Raw genomic sequence first — 15708 nt, forward strand, 5'->3', positions numbered from 1 at the left:
TTGGCACAATTCCCATCATTTCAGTAGGTTTTGCAGTCAAGACAAATTTCAGGCCCAAGATCAGCTTTTTTAAAAAGTCACATCCAGAAGTAAGAAGTAAGCACTATTGAATTCATTGCTGCTTACTCCCAGGAAAGTGTTTTTAGGATTGAAGCCTAATTATGGGCAAGATCCCCTTATGCAGATATAGTTTTGATATGTATTTATGCCATTATGGACATCACTAAAGACAATTTATATCTGGGACTTCTAAAATATTTGTTCCTTACCCCAAGTGAATCATGGGACCTTCTGGTCCACAGAACAGTCCAGAAGCTACAGCTAGAACACAAGAAAGAAATGTTCCACCAAAAGTCTTGATATTAAAAATATGCTGAATAGAAGCACCATTTAAAAAACCAATGACTTCTGGAAGCCCACTTGGCGCACCCGTTGGACAAAAGAACTGCAAAAAGAAAAAGATGACAGCATTTTAACAATCACATAGCCACAACAATGACTAAGACTTCATAGTTTTAGTCAAACATTTGGTACTTTCTAATCAAAACTATAAGCTAAAGTGGAATTTTCAGTCAAGAGAAATTTCAAGTGGAATGTACTTAAGATCAGCTAAGAAAGGCCTAAATAACTTTGTCAAAAAATAATCTTTGAAGCCTGCAGCCTTCTCAAATAATTATAATTTCTATGATCTACCACTATTTCTTTTGATGCGGCATAAAATCAAATTACAATTAATACAGTCTCAAAAAAGCAGTAGTATTATTAGTAGTAGACTGCTTTTCAACATGACTGTTCAGATTTTTTAAAATCAATTTAAATAAAAATCAATATAGTTATAGCGAAAACAAACATTTTATAGCAAAAACAAATATAGTTATAGCAAAAATAAACATTTTAAATGCAACAATAAGGAAAATAAAAGCATCTTCGCCTATCTATCCATGTTAATACTTCAGTCACGCTTGTTTGGGAAATGGGTGCAGTTCTGTTTCATCTGATTTTATGTTACTGAGTTAGTTCTACTTCAGATAAGCAGTGTAAGGACCAAACTACACATTATGTTAGAGATTCTAGATCAGATCTCCTGATTTGTATTTTAACTTTGAAAAATCAGCTGCGGGAGGATTTAGATTGGGGGTCTTAACTCTCCTTCTGCACTATTTCCCCCGAAAAATCCCCCCTCCCATATTAGTTTTGGTAGAGAAAAGTCAGGCACCTTTTGGTGGTGGAAAGTCGCAGCCAATTTATAACAACCCCATAGGGTTTTCAAAGCAAGTGACAAGCAGAGGTGGCTTGCTATTGCCAGCCTCTGCATAGCAAGTCTGTCTCCCATCCAAGTACTAACCAGGACTGACCCTGCTTAGTTTCTGAAATCTAACAAAATCCGGCTAGCATAGGCCATCCAGGTCAGGGCCAGGTGACTTTTAGCCTATTAAAATTGCTTAGGAGAAAGAGGCAATTTCTACTAGTGAAATGTCCTTAGTCTAAACCAGCCTTCCTATGACTAGCTAATGTAAAATTATATATTGGGAGATCTTGTTGAATCCCCAATGTAATGTGTAGGTTGCCCTCAAAAAGACAGTTCTATCGACCATCATGTTCTGATGAGATCATATAAGTTGCTGTAAGTTTTCAAGTAGTTATAAGGGAAACAACATTTTAAGTCTTTTTGTCTCCCTAATGGACTTTAAAACAATGTAAAAAAAAGTGTTTAATTCACAAATGAATCTCTCCAGGTACCATCATGGTTCAAATTATGGGAGGTGTATTTATTTACAAGAAGTCCTTTATAACATTATCATTCAAAATGTGCTGCGCCTACTGATGGTCTACAGAACAGAAGCACTGGCTTTCGTTCTCTTTAACCAGTAGCATAACCCTCCATCTCTCAAAACCTGATATTGCAATAGCTGAGCAAGAAGCAAAGTTTAGCCCTTACCACAACAAGCCCTGATGATACAATGATCATAGCCAGTCCAGTTCCAAGTAAGCAGATCCAGGTCATATGAAAATTGTCTTTCTGTTGGTTTTACAAAGAAACGAACATTGGGAAAATGGCATAAAATACTGGGGTATTCGCTTGCCAGACAAATTCCACTGTCTTATTGAGTAGTAGCTTCAGATTTGGGACCAGTCCACATACTACCTTTAATAAACAGAAGAAACTGGAAGTAGCTGTCACACACTAGTTACTACTCATCACTGCAATAATGTATGATGTGGGTGATCACATAAGTCTTCTGCTTGAAATCAGCAGTTTCTGTACTACTACCAGCAACTTCCAGGAATGTATAGTACTGGTGTAGATATTCCATACTATACGACAAAACAACATAACTGCCAGCATAATGATAAAATTTAGCCAATGAGAAGAAGTAATTACACAGAGGCTGTCCAACTTCTACCACATGATGAAGTATGGATCAGCCCTCAGAAACATAGTGGTTCAGTTCACACAGTGCTGCATGATGGCCATTTAAAATGTAACCACATGAAGACTGCTCTGCATGACAAGCAGCAGTTTACCATGTAGATGTGGTTAATTTCACTATGCCACCAAGAAGAAAGAGATTGGGGAGACATCACATGGGGCATATAACTAAATCCATGAGAAACTCCATATTCAGGGGAAGCAAATTTCTAAATACCAGTGTCAGAACACATGAGGTTGGCCACTACGTGAAACAAGATGCTGGACTACATTGACCACTGGTTGGATCTAGCAGAGCTGTTATGTTCATGTGTCATTCCTGCAGCTCAAGAATATGCTGTATTTTAGTCTCTGTGGTAAAAATGACATTCAGCAGCCAATCCACATATGTCGTCGAAGGCTTTCACGGTCAGAGTTAATTGATTCTTGTAGGTTATCTCCTCTGGAAAAAAAAAGGGCTTCTTTGCTCCCACCTATGCTCTGTTTGTAAATAATGTAAACATCTCACAACCCCATGGGTCTTCAGTGCTGACTCCTCCAAAGGGAACCAACTGGGATAAGTACTGCCTCAGGAATTTCTCGCCATTCAGAGAAGGAAAGAACATGTAACAATATTTCATAACTGTATTTTCAGACTTCTTCCTCCTTAGATTTGTTTGTGTTTGGACTAGCCAGAGCCTTGTTGTCTCCAGTGCCCATCACAAGTTAATTGACTCCCACACATTTTCAAACATTTCACAATGCTGAGGTTATGGTCACTTGTGTCTGGGAGTCAAAGATGCCTCTTTTGTTTCCTGACATTAAATGGTTCAGCAAGTTATCACAGACTTCCTGCCTTAACCTCACATTGGGTCTTTGACTTTAAATTGGAAATATGTGGTCTGGTACAGCAAAACAGGAAGACCAAATACATGGGTAACTTTGCTAATTAAAGGAGGGATATCTGAATGCTGGGTGGATATTTTCCCCTTATTCTCTGAAGCTTGCTTGCACATGACCTTTAATGTCAGCAGATTGTTCCCACTCTGCAAACTATGTAAAACAGAATTGTTCAGAAGGGTATTTTTATAATGGTAATAAGACAATAGTATATTGAAATGGTTCAAGAAGAGAAAGGTACTGTAGTCTGTACCACTGTGTGTATGCTATATATTTTTATTGTGTGCATTATTCTGCTCTTATTGTGTTGTTTTCTACTCTTATAATTCCATTTTTTGCTTCTCTTGACATATTCTGTCAGATATATTTGGCATTTCCCCTAATTTTTGTAATCCCGGTCCTATTGCATTGCTTGATACATCTCTCATGCAATTTATTACATCGTTTTACACCATGTAATCCACCTTGAGTCTCAGTGAGAAAGATGGATGATAAATAAAGTAAATAAGTAAGTAAAATGATGCCTCAAGGAGCCACTCAGGTCACCAGGACCATGAGCTGACCCGGTTTGTATAGATGCTAGAAGAGGGCAGAGTTGATAACATGTATTCCCTCCTTAAGACAAAGTAAATGCCATGGAGGGTGGGGGAGTACAGAATAAGCTTAAGGATCCCATGCATAAATTGTTCAACAGTACTTTTGTTCAGTGTTGGTAGAGAAAGATGCTCAGGAACAAACAGCTTAATGCCGATGTGAGGTTGGAAAGTATTCATTTAAGTTTACTACCACTCAAAGGTACATAAAAGGAGAGGTTATTATTTCTTCCATTTTACCTGAATATAGTTTTCCACCAGCTCCCATTTCAGTTTGATAAGATAATCAATTATTTGATGGATCAGGAAACCCAGGGTTCCTACTATGATTCCAATAAGTCCCATCAACAACCACCGATCCCAGTCCATTCTAAAGATTAAAAAACAAAACAAAACTCAGAACTGTGTATCAGTTGCAGTAATCTCAGAAGCATTTTGGTTAAGGAATCTCAAAAGCTGAATGATTGTGTCACAATATCTAGCATCTACTTCAGAACATCTCAGCTTCCATTTGAAACAAGACCATATTTTTCTAGCCATTATGGATAGGGGAGAAACATCTAATGCACGCAGGTTGCTCAGCTAATGGCTTAGAAACTAGGCTGGCTTGGATCAATACCACCACTGACCGAGAGACTTCTAAACTTCACCAACCTCTCCAGCTCCCTCTCCCTCATGAGGTGTGTGACATACTAGTCTGTCTCCTCCCTCTCCCTCTCATTCCCTATACACATATTACACAGCCAGCCAGTGTGGTGTACTGGTTAGAGTACTGGTCTAGGATTCAAGAGACCTTGGTTCGAATCCCCACTCTGCCAAGAAAGCACGTTAGGTGACCTTGGCCCAGTCACACACTCTCAGTCTAATTTGTGTGTGTGTGAAGTGCCAAAAAAAAAAGTAACTAGAACCAGAGTTCATTCCAGTCACATAATTATAAATATAGGACTTCAAATTATTTACCATGAATGTGTGCCTCTTGTAGCCCTTTTGACTAACCACATCAGTTGCATTGGAAGATAAAATACTTGGGTGTGATTCTGGACTGCCAAAATGCAAAAATGTCAAAATAGATTGAAAGATCTGCTTTCTACTAGAAATCAGGCTATCTAACATTATGAAGACTCACAGACCTAGCTGTGTTCCTCAGAAACCGTCAGCACACTATCAGCAAAGAAAACAAAACAGAAACCCTCATCCCCAAAATGTCTTTAACCAATCTGATACAGTCCACACCTCTGGTTAGTTAACTTTCTTCCTTGCCATACCTTTTGTGGCATGGCTGGCATTTTAGCAACACAGCTGAATGTTACGCAAGACATGACAGTCTTGGATTCACATAAAATGTTCCTAAAAGTTATTCAAACGTAGGTATTTACCAATTTCTTCCTTTGGTATATAATTCCAGAGGGGCTGCCATGTTAGCCTGTAGCAGCAAAATACAACAGCATGCCAGTGACACCTTATGGATGAACACAGTTTATTCCAGATCAGCTTATTTTATGGTAATGAAAGGTTATGCCACTGAACTCCTGTTTTATTTTTCCTTTGGAATGAGGCCATTCCTTGCCCGTCCTAACAGCCCATTTTTCCTGAAAGATGAGTTCACAGTTCCCTATTTGTCACCAATAGGTGGCATCAGAGGATTTTTGCTTAAAGCTTCATGAATGCAATATACAGCGGATAGAATCAGCACACCAGACCATTTTGCTTGCCATGCGGAGGACTAAGGTGAGCCCTTGTTGCCTTGGCAGCACCGCCGGCACCCAGCTTGCTCTCGGTATGACTGGCCTACTACAACCCTCTCCCTCCCCCACACCCCACACACACACACCATTCCTCTTTACAAACACAGCAACATTTTCACCGGTAGGTGTTATGAAGGTTTTGGCACTCAGTCCAAAAAGATTGCCTACCCCTTTTCTACAGTGTACTTGCTCCTCTATTAAGATTAGACATCAGCTAAAATGTCTTCCTCTATGGGCAAAAACACACGGTTGCTTTAGCCTCCTTTATTCCCTGTTTCAGCCAGGATTCAGCCAGGATCGAACACACGTTTGGCGAAACGCATGCGTTCGATCCTGGCTGAAACAAGGAATAAAGGAGGCTAAAGCGACCATGCATTTTCGCACTATGTTTTCTAGGGATCCCAACAGAGAAAGGAAGGAATTTGTCCTTTCTTATCTGTGAATAGATATGCTGGAAGAAATTAAAATATTATAAGGGTTTACTTTACTTAAACTTTTATTAGTTTACATTACACTTTTCCCCAACTATTTAGCTCAGATGATGGAATAAGCATTTTGCCAGATTAAAAGGCAGTGTAAACCCATCATAGTAAAAACCAGACATGGGTCAGGCTGGCCAGTGCTATAAACTGTGCAGGAAGAAATCTTTCTCCTCCATTTACTCCCCCCTCCCCGCCAATTCCTCACAGACTTCCAACTTACTAGTAGTATTTTAGTACTAATTTTCAGTGCGCATATTAAAGATGTTACCTGTAGGTTTGGCCTTGCAGCCACTTCTTGTAAACTTTGCTATGTGAAGTCAAATAATCCAGGCTCTCGTGGATAGACAGACGTTCTCTTTCCTCTTCTCGGAGACAGGCACTTCTGGAGCAACTTCTGCTGTTATTGTTGGCATTGCATCCAGGATCTAAAGACTCGATCAAATCTGGCCTCTCCTCTGCCAGCAACATCTGCTCTTTACCATCAACGGCACACCTCTTACAAGAAAGGACAGAGGGCATTTTACTGAATGGCAAAAAGTCTCAGAACCAAATATGTGATCGTGGCTTCTGGTTGAGTGAGAGCCAGGATAGTAGATTCTACCTGTGTAATGAAGATTTGCTGACTTATGTTGTGGGTTGGGTTGTTGCAACAGCACACAAAACCAACATGTTTGTGTTATTCGTAGTCTGTCAGAACCAGATCTTGTTTTATGTGTAACTTTCCCACCAGAAGAGTTTGATAGGCAATAAAATGGATGCTACCACTTTGCTTAACAATACAGAGAATGTGAACTCAAAGATAGGCTTAAAGTCAAGCAGTATTGACAGATAGACTGGGCTCATTAAAAATCTTGGTAATTTAATATAAAATGTACTTTAAAATATCAAACAAAACACCATTGGATTAGCAATTCTTCAGCATTAAATATAGGATGGGATCACTGTAAGCCATTGTTAGTTTTACAGGCCACCTATCTTACCCATAAACATTAGGGGAAACAACTCATAGATCACTTATTATTCCTATTTAAGAGACAGGGGGTAACTGAAGGTAGGCCACCGACCTATTCTGTATCTGAAATCTTCATATGTGGCTTTTCCTACAGGGAGATAATCTCTGTTCCAATTAGGAATAAGAAAACTCAGACATGTTTTAAGAGAGTATGATTGTTAATGATTATCCATACTTGGAAGCTACTATGCTGTCAGGCTTCTGAATATGAAGAACATTTTCCAGACATTTATTTGGAACATGGATTTTTCTCTCTCTCGGCATGGAACATATCTGTGTAGGAAGAATGGCTTGTGCCTCAGCTGCACAACTGTATAATTGCTGGGGTCTCCCAGTTCCTTCCTAGTCCAGCACTCTAACCGCTATACCACACTGGCTCTAAGACTATCCTTTTCTCTAATGAGAGCATTCAATGTCTCTGCATTATATCACAGATGTTTACTGTAAACTGAAAAAATAGCAAGACTGTGTGTTTACATATGAGACTTTGACGGTCAATGACTTCAAAACAGCACAAGTTCCGCTGCATTCTAGGAGCCTGGCTGTTTATTGTACAGCAGAACAACAATGGAAGAGTCCCACCGCCCTTCATGTTGATTTAGTGTTGCCTCCCATTACATAGGAGTGAACACATTTGACCGCATGAGAGACTCTGGATCACTTAGCTGTCCTAGTGTATGAGGGATGGTATCATTTACTGGTTTATTTGCTCCATGTACAGTGCTTGGATTATTGTGGGGGAAGAGAAAAGGTGGACTTTAAGCAACGTGCTATTGCCTACCCCTCACCCTTTCTCAGGAGACTCTCAATACGTGCATGGCTGTACATGGTGTGCACGTATCCAAATGGCTGAATTTCATTATTTTAAAGCTTTTTATTCAGAAGGCAACTTCTACAGTACCTTCAAGGGCAAGCTGGATAATCTATTGAAATTATGAAAAGCCTCTTAATGCCTGCACAACGGAAAACAGAAATTGTTTTCCTTTACATTAGCTGCCCTGGGAACACCCACTCTAAGAAAGAAGAGGAGGAGGGAGGGAGAGCAGAGCAACAGGAAGGAGCATGCAGAAGCCTAATTTCAGCACACCCTAGGAGAAAAAGGGTTGCCAGATGGTGGGAAATGGCAAAACAGCTGTAAGCCCCCAGACATCACATCCGTTATACGACACGCTTTATTCGCTACATATACATATGGAATCTTCAATTCTATAAATCAAACATAAGATTCTATAGTGTAATCTTATACATGAAGTTCACAAGGTCAGAGTCGCAAAAAAAAAAAAAAGATAACTTGCAATACAAAACCAAAGGAATGATCCATGAACGTTTTGCTCTTTACTTACAATGCCTAATGTAACTTTTATTTTAATTAAACCTTCTTTGTCCTGCAGTTCCTCAGTCACATAAAGTCTTCTTCCATCATGTCGAGGTTCTTGTATGAATTCAGCTTGGATCTTCCAGGTAAATATGGGGGGGGGGATTAATATTGGGCCTGTACAGCAGTAATGGCCATATCCCATCGGCATTTGAATTTAGGATAGCAACCAGATTAGCTTGTCACTGTAAGTTCAGCCTCAAAACCTGTAGCATAGTGTTGGCATTTCACTGCTCAGCAGCAAAGGACAACAGTTCCAGTAATTGCTGCAGACAGTGAATGTATAGGGAGGTGCTGCCAGACTAATTTACCATAACTGATGGTAGCCATTCCAGTGAGCTGATATTGGGATTGGTTGTTGGTGTCCTGAACTCCTTTCAAACTAGTTGGCAGCTGCACTGTAAAAGCTGTACTAATTGCTAGATCTTCAGGCCTTCTTAACTGATAGGCCCAGTGGTGAAGCAGGTTGTTCCCAATATAGGAGGAAGAGGACGTGGAGTGGAGCAGGATGGGTATGTGGATGAGGCGTATGCTGAACCAGAAACAGACAAAAAAGTTTTGGCTGCATTCAGTGGCTGCAGCAGTGCCGACAGCGGTTTTTATGCCACTGCGTTCCACCCAGTTATTCTGTGCCAAACTGCTGGAAAGGCCATGCTGACTGGATGTTACACTGTGAACCCCAGCCACTTGAGCATTAATATCAAGGGCTGCCATCGCTCTTGAACTCTCCATCGCTCTTGAACTCTCCAGAATGTAACTCTAGGCGAACTGAAAGGATTTTAGAGGCTGAAGAAGCCTGAAGGTGAAACGCAAAGAATACCTGGGATCTGCGTACTTTTCATCCGGTTCTGAACACGAGTTGAACTGTGGTCCCCACCAGAAGCAGATACCCTTTTAAGACATGTGGTTTTGCAGCAAGCTACAGCAAGGCGAGAAAAACGGAGGAGGTCTGCTTTGTGCCTGCTGCAAGATAAGTCTACGGATGATTTTTTTAATAAGCCCTGCACTTAAGAGGTTTTTCCATGAAAGTTTTCTTGTTGTATTTGCGCAGGTGTTTTGTGGGACTATTGTATATATTGTAAATATTCCTTGTTCTTTGCTTGTTCTTGTTCAGCACCGTTTATGTGTGTTACACGTCTGTTCGCATGTTATTAGGTAGTTAGGTTGTCTTCCTTGTTTGTTATTGATATTTGAATTTTGTTACAATACACGTTGTATTTATAGAAATTGAGCTGTGTGCTGTTTTTTGGATTGAGTTGTTCTCAGCACAGCACTAGGTGTTTGTTGTTTTGGTCAACCTCCAGGTACTAGCTGGAGATCTCCTGCTATTACAATGGATCTCCAGCCGATAGAGACCAGTTCACCTGGAGAAAATGGCCGCTTTGGCAATTGGACTCTATGGACTTGAAGTCCCTCCCCTCCCCAAACCCCGCCATCCTCAGGCTCTGCCCCAAATACCTTCCACTGGTGGCAAAGAGGAACCTGGCAACTATGGTTGCCAACCTCCAGGTGGTAGCTGGAGAACTCCTGCTAGTACAACTGATCTCTAGCTGATAGAGACCAGTTCACCTGGAGAAAATGGCAGCTGTGGCAATTGCACTCTATGGCATTGAAGTCCCCGCCCTCTCCAAACCCCGCCCTCCTCAGGCTCCGCCCCAAAATCTCCAGATATTTCCCAACCTGGAGCTGGCAACCTGAGTGCCATGGGGGCAGTAAGTCCTCCTGCCCACATGTGTGTAAAAAATCAGAATGAGTAGTTCTAAAAACCATTGAGCCCAGCTACAGTTCTAGTGGAGGAAGGGGTGATGCGCCCTAAAGGGAGAGAGGAAATGCATCTCTGCTGAACAAGGCACCTTACACTACTATGGATGAACGAATATGTGAATAAATCTTCAGTTCACCCGCAAAACACACATGTACTAGTTTTATTAAAATATCCAGTTTTATTTAAATGCTCATGCTGGAGGCATTTGTGAATGTCTTGCGGATGAGTGTTAAAGATGCAAGCATGGTAGGAAACGACAACTTCCACAGTCTTTTATAAAACCATACTAATTTGAAACCCCTGCTGAACATTTCAGTGTCTATAATTGGAAATCACTCATAGGGACATCAAAAGTTATGATTTACTTTAAAACTAATTCATTTTCCAAGACATTCACAATAGACACAATTTGGTTGCAGAGTTTGCCAGTCTGGTAGCGCCATCAGGCTGTAAGAGATGACATCTATTTATGAAAGCAGGGTGTGTGTGTGAATGCTGTTGTGCAGCCACCCAGCAAACTCCAGCAAATGTGTCTAATTGTTCCAATCACTGATAAAACTATTAGCATAATTGCAACTGGTGATTAGGGCGCCATCTGAACCTGCAGAAGGTTGGGCATGTGTGTACCAGAATTCGAACAGCCAGGGAGGGATTAGATTTGGTTTTCATCCTACAATGCCATATACCTAGTTTTGCAGTTGAGGGGAATTTCAAAAACCACTGGAGGGGGATTCGTTCTTAGAAGATGGGTTGTTGTTTTTTTAATTCCATGAAGATGTGTACAAGTTTAATATAGCTCTTTGATTCCCAGCTGTAGGATCAGTGCGTCTCCTGGCTTCAGTGTGTGGAAGTAGAGTGCTTATTTTGAGATAGCCAAAAAGATTAGAAATTCTAAGAACATGTAAATGGGCTAGACAACAAAGCTACATCCTTGTATTACAAAGTATAGAAGTAGCTCATTTGTTAGAACCATTGAAAGTTGCTTTGAGCTGAAATCTCTGATCAAAGGTTACATATTTGTATAATTTTACACAGGGTGTATTTCTCCAAGTAACTAACTCTTAATTATTCTGATTTCTGAAGTTTTTTATTCTGCAAGCACCATCTGGAGTACTTTTTTGTAAAAGTCCAGCTGCAGTTTAATTCCAACATCGCTTTGTATAACATATTGTCATAAGTAATGAACTTCAGCTACAGAGATATTTCTTTTCTTTAGCCTCAATTTTGAGTTACTCAGGCTGATCCAACCTCAGAAACTTTTCTCTCCCACCCCTTCGTCAAGAAAAAATGGTTTACTGATTGTAAAGTGTAGAATTTGTTTTCATGTCTGATACTGGGGTTACCGCACTTTGTATTCCCAGCAATGTATTAAGAGTTTGAAAATGTTATAAAAAACATCGCTTTAAAAAGGGTTTTTTGGACACCACGGCTAATAAATGGTTGGAAGACGTCTTCACAGCTAAAGGGGCCAAACAAAGTGCGAACAGAATTTTTTATAATGTTTTCAAACTCTTAATACATCGGTGGGAATACATAGAAAGTGTGAACAGTATTTTTTATAACATTTTCAAACTCTTAATACATCACTGGGAATACAAGTGCGGTAACAGCCAACGTGCGGTAACAGCCGCTAGTCAGATATAAACCAAGATTTTTTTTCCCTAGTCTGTTTTGTTAATTGTGCCTCTCTTTCTGGTTCTTGATAGGGGGTGAATAGCTTATCTGCTCTCTAGCTGATGTTTCAGTCATTCGGTGATGTTTTGTTTACCTTCCAGTGCTTCATTCCCCATGACTCACTGTCTTAACTCTCTCACTGGTTAAAAGGATACACTGGCCAATCCAAATGAGATTACAAACTACCTGAACCGCATAAATCTGGCTACCTTATTAATTGGAAAAAGCAAGAAGTGAGTCTTTTTTGAGTTTCTCTTTACAATGAAAGGCTTGATATTCTCTGGAGAGACAGATATATGATGACTTCTTGCTGCTTCTTCAAGTTGCAGCAGCCACATTGCTTAGGTCAGGGTGTGAGAATAAAGAACCACTTAGAAATAAACTTTGCACCCTTCCTGGATTTGCTTCTGGCAACTGACAATGTAGGAATATATTTTTCTGTTTGCATACTTTTTGCTATTTTTATAATTTCCCTGCTTTCTAGTTAGCTTTTCTAATGGACATTTCACTTGGATATAAACCTGCATTTATCCCAGTACCCATTATTTGCTTATGCCTACCAGGTTGTTTTCCTGTTAATGTTGAGGGATATTCTGAAAGCTGTTTGGAGCCAGAGAAATTAATTCTAGGTTCCTGCTATCAAGAGAGGGGCAGCATTTTTAAAACAAGAATGGTTGGGGTGGGTGGGTCAGATAATCCATGTCGGAATATAGAAACTTGCTACTGAAAACTACTTTGCATGCCCCCAGAGGCTGGATATCCATTGTATACCCCATTTTTAAAAAAAAAAAATCCTAAATTACGTAGAACCAATCAATGTCACATTTATCTGTACAATAAATTGGTAAAGGAAGGCAGAACTTTCTCATGATTCTGTGTGCTGTCAAGTCGCTTCCGACTCATGGCGACCCTATCAATGAAAGTCCTCTAAAATGTCCTGTCTTTGACAGCCTTGCTCAGATTCTACATGACTCTATAAACCAAGTGGCTGGAGTTATATTTTTATGGTTGTAGGAAAGTTTCATCATTTCCTCTACGAATGAACTGGTTTAAATAAAGATTTATTGGCTGTAGTATATCAAATGTGCCAGCAGCACACAATCACTTTCATGGATGACTTGAGCAATAAAGAAATTACAAGAAATGCAAGCTTCCAAATCAGTGTTTACAGAAGGATGTTCCTTGGTTATCTGATGAGTGATGCACAAGTAATAACCATGTCTGGCAGCCTTTATTATTCAACCAGCAATAGTAAATTGTAAACTGTACAGACCTACAACTTTGGCTTCTTATGACACATACAGAAAAGAAGTTGCCCTGTTTAGGTTTCTCTCTCTCTGTTTCCTTTGCAGTTCTGTAGGCCTCAAATAGCATGACTTATCTGAAAGGCCGAGTGTAATCTATAAAGTGGATGCCACTCTGAAAGAACCTAGCCACCCAGGCTTTGGGACAGAGAAAATGGCTTCCCCATTGTGTGTGTGTGTGTGTGTGTAAAGTGCCGTCAAGTCGCAGCCGACTTTACAGAGACATAAATGCGCTGCCCAGAAGCATTGGGTGCAACTCACAGATCATCAGTTAGCTGTTCCTAGCCTGCTCTAAATAGCTGTCTTAGGACTGCTAGGAAAATGATTAAACCTCAGATGGCTGTGAAGACATATGAATAACTTCACTTAATACAGCCACAACACTAGCAGTTCAAATGCTGAGCATTGACTATAAGAAGGGCTTTTTAGATAGAAACCCTAAGTAGGGTTGCCAGGCCCCTACAAGCAATCCCTGATTCCACTCAGCTGTCCAGCAGGGGGGGCACTCAAATGGGGTGGATGTCAGCATGCATCAAATGTAGGTTTGCCAACCTCCAGGTAGTAGCTGGAGATCTCCTGCTATTACCACTGATGTCAAGCCAACAGAAATCAGTACACCTGGAGAAATGGCCGCTTTGGCAATTGGACTCTATGGAATTGAAGTCCCTCCCCAAACCCTGCCCTCAGGCTCCACCCCAAAACCTTCCACCGGTGGCGAAGGGACCTGGCAACACTAAGCAAATGGAAGTGATGTCAGTGCATCACTGTGGCCTCTGGGAATGCTCTGGTATTTGGGCAAAATACTATGGCTTTTGCCAGTGATGCACTGAAGTTACTTCTGGTGTGCACAGGAAGTGATGTCAGTGCATTGCCAGCGATGGCCCCCACACTGTAAAATCTTCCTGCTAGTTGCACCTGAGATCCCTATAAGGCTAAGCAGATCTAATCAAGAGTCCTGCTAGGGTTGCCAGGTCCCTCTTCCCCACCGGTGGAAGGTTTGGGGGGCAGAGCCTGAGGAGGGCGGGGTTTAGGAAGAGGAGAGACTTCAATGCCATAGAGTCCAATTGCCAAAGCGGCCATTTCCTCCAGGTGAACTGATCTGTATCGGCTGGAGATCAGTTGTAATAGCAGGAGACCTCCAGCTAGTACCTGGAGGTTGGCAACCCTAAGTCCTACTCAGATCTGTTCATTGAGACTTGCTCTCAGAAAAGTGTCTTAGCATTACACTGTTAGTGTCTTTGGTCAAATGTTTGACAGCTAGGACAGAAAAGATAGTAAAGATGATGAAAAAAACCTTTCACTTAAAAATAAGAGTGCTGAAGAGATAAGGACAGTCATCGCACACACAAAGTTCACTAGCTTCTGTTTATTGGTAACACTCTGCATTTCAGGTGCTTTGTACTAACTATCCTGTCACTTAGAGGACGCACACGGCCACTTCATTGTCTGCCATAGATGTGAGAAGCATAAAGGCATAAAGAAATGAGACACACGCCTAGACCACTGTGGATGAGAACAGTACTTGTTATATAGGTGGGGGAAGGATAGTGTGTGTCCACTTGGAAGGGCCTCCTTCCCCCACCCCACCCATTAGAAAGATAGGATTTAAACAGATGTAAATAGCAAAACAACAAGTAAAATAATAATTTATCCTTTCTAAGCAAAAATGAAACATTCTAAATATTCGACCAATTTTTAATTGATCAGCACATGAACAGAGAGGGAAACTAGCCAGTAGCAACTATATTTCCCAATGTAAATCATTTTTTTACAGCATCAGGTAAATAGTTATCCAACTAGTTTGTTTCATACAACTGTTAACCTTGTATAGCAGTCAGCATTAAATACACATTACAGTAATGACTCAAACAGCCAGCATCTCTGGCCAGCTCATTGTTCGTTGAATTCAACAGTACTAGAAACGTTTGCTTCCAGGCACATTTAACATTTTATGCTTTTTGTTTCAGAACAAAGGCCTACAGCCAGCCCAGTTACATGCTGGTTAATATACTGCTAAAGTGTTTTGCAATTCTACTCAAAATAACCAAATACTTGTGTTAGGCAAAGCCAAGGCCGAATAACTCCTATGCATATACTGGGTTGCTTATGTAATCCTGGGGAGCCTCAGCTTTTTCCTTGGTCTTGTTCTTAAAACACTCAAAACAAAAACCCATACCTTCTTCTGGTTACACAAAACTGACATTATTGAAAGCTCTGACAGAGCTTCTGATGGAGCAGGCTCCTCTTATCTAGATTATAAAAATTCTTTATACATATATTGTTCCAAAACTTCCCTTTTAACTTGACCCAGCAATCCTTTGACAATTTGAAACTCAGATGCAGAATTAAAGAGACTAAAATCTGGGAACATAATTCCTAAATACAGAATCAAGGTTTAGGTGTGTGTATGGGAATAGCTAAGTATGAGGTAGCTTTAAATTCTATTTT

General features: G+C 40.5%; 1 protein-coding gene across 1 annotated transcript in view; it reads right to left on the bottom strand.

Moving 5' to 3' along the window:
• LOC130481971 (chloride channel protein D-like) overlaps positions 1-6649 on the bottom strand; it is a 70671-nt gene extending 64022 nt beyond the window's left edge. Inside the window, exons 1-3 of the mRNA XM_056854755.1 lie at positions 6399-6649; positions 4144-4273; positions 270-445 (exon numbers count right to left, since the gene is read on the bottom strand). Of these exons, the coding sequence (XP_056710733.1) occupies positions 270-445; positions 4144-4273; positions 6399-6649 (557 nt within the window). The remainder of the gene's footprint in view (positions 1-269; positions 446-4143; positions 4274-6398) is intronic.
• Between the last annotated feature and the right edge of the window lie 9059 nt (positions 6650-15708).

The sequence above is a fragment of the Euleptes europaea genome, chromosome 8 (assembly GCF_029931775.1).
Source record: "Euleptes europaea isolate rEulEur1 chromosome 8, rEulEur1.hap1, whole genome shotgun sequence".
In the NCBI taxonomy this organism is placed as follows: domain Eukaryota; kingdom Metazoa; phylum Chordata; class Lepidosauria; order Squamata; family Sphaerodactylidae; genus Euleptes; species Euleptes europaea.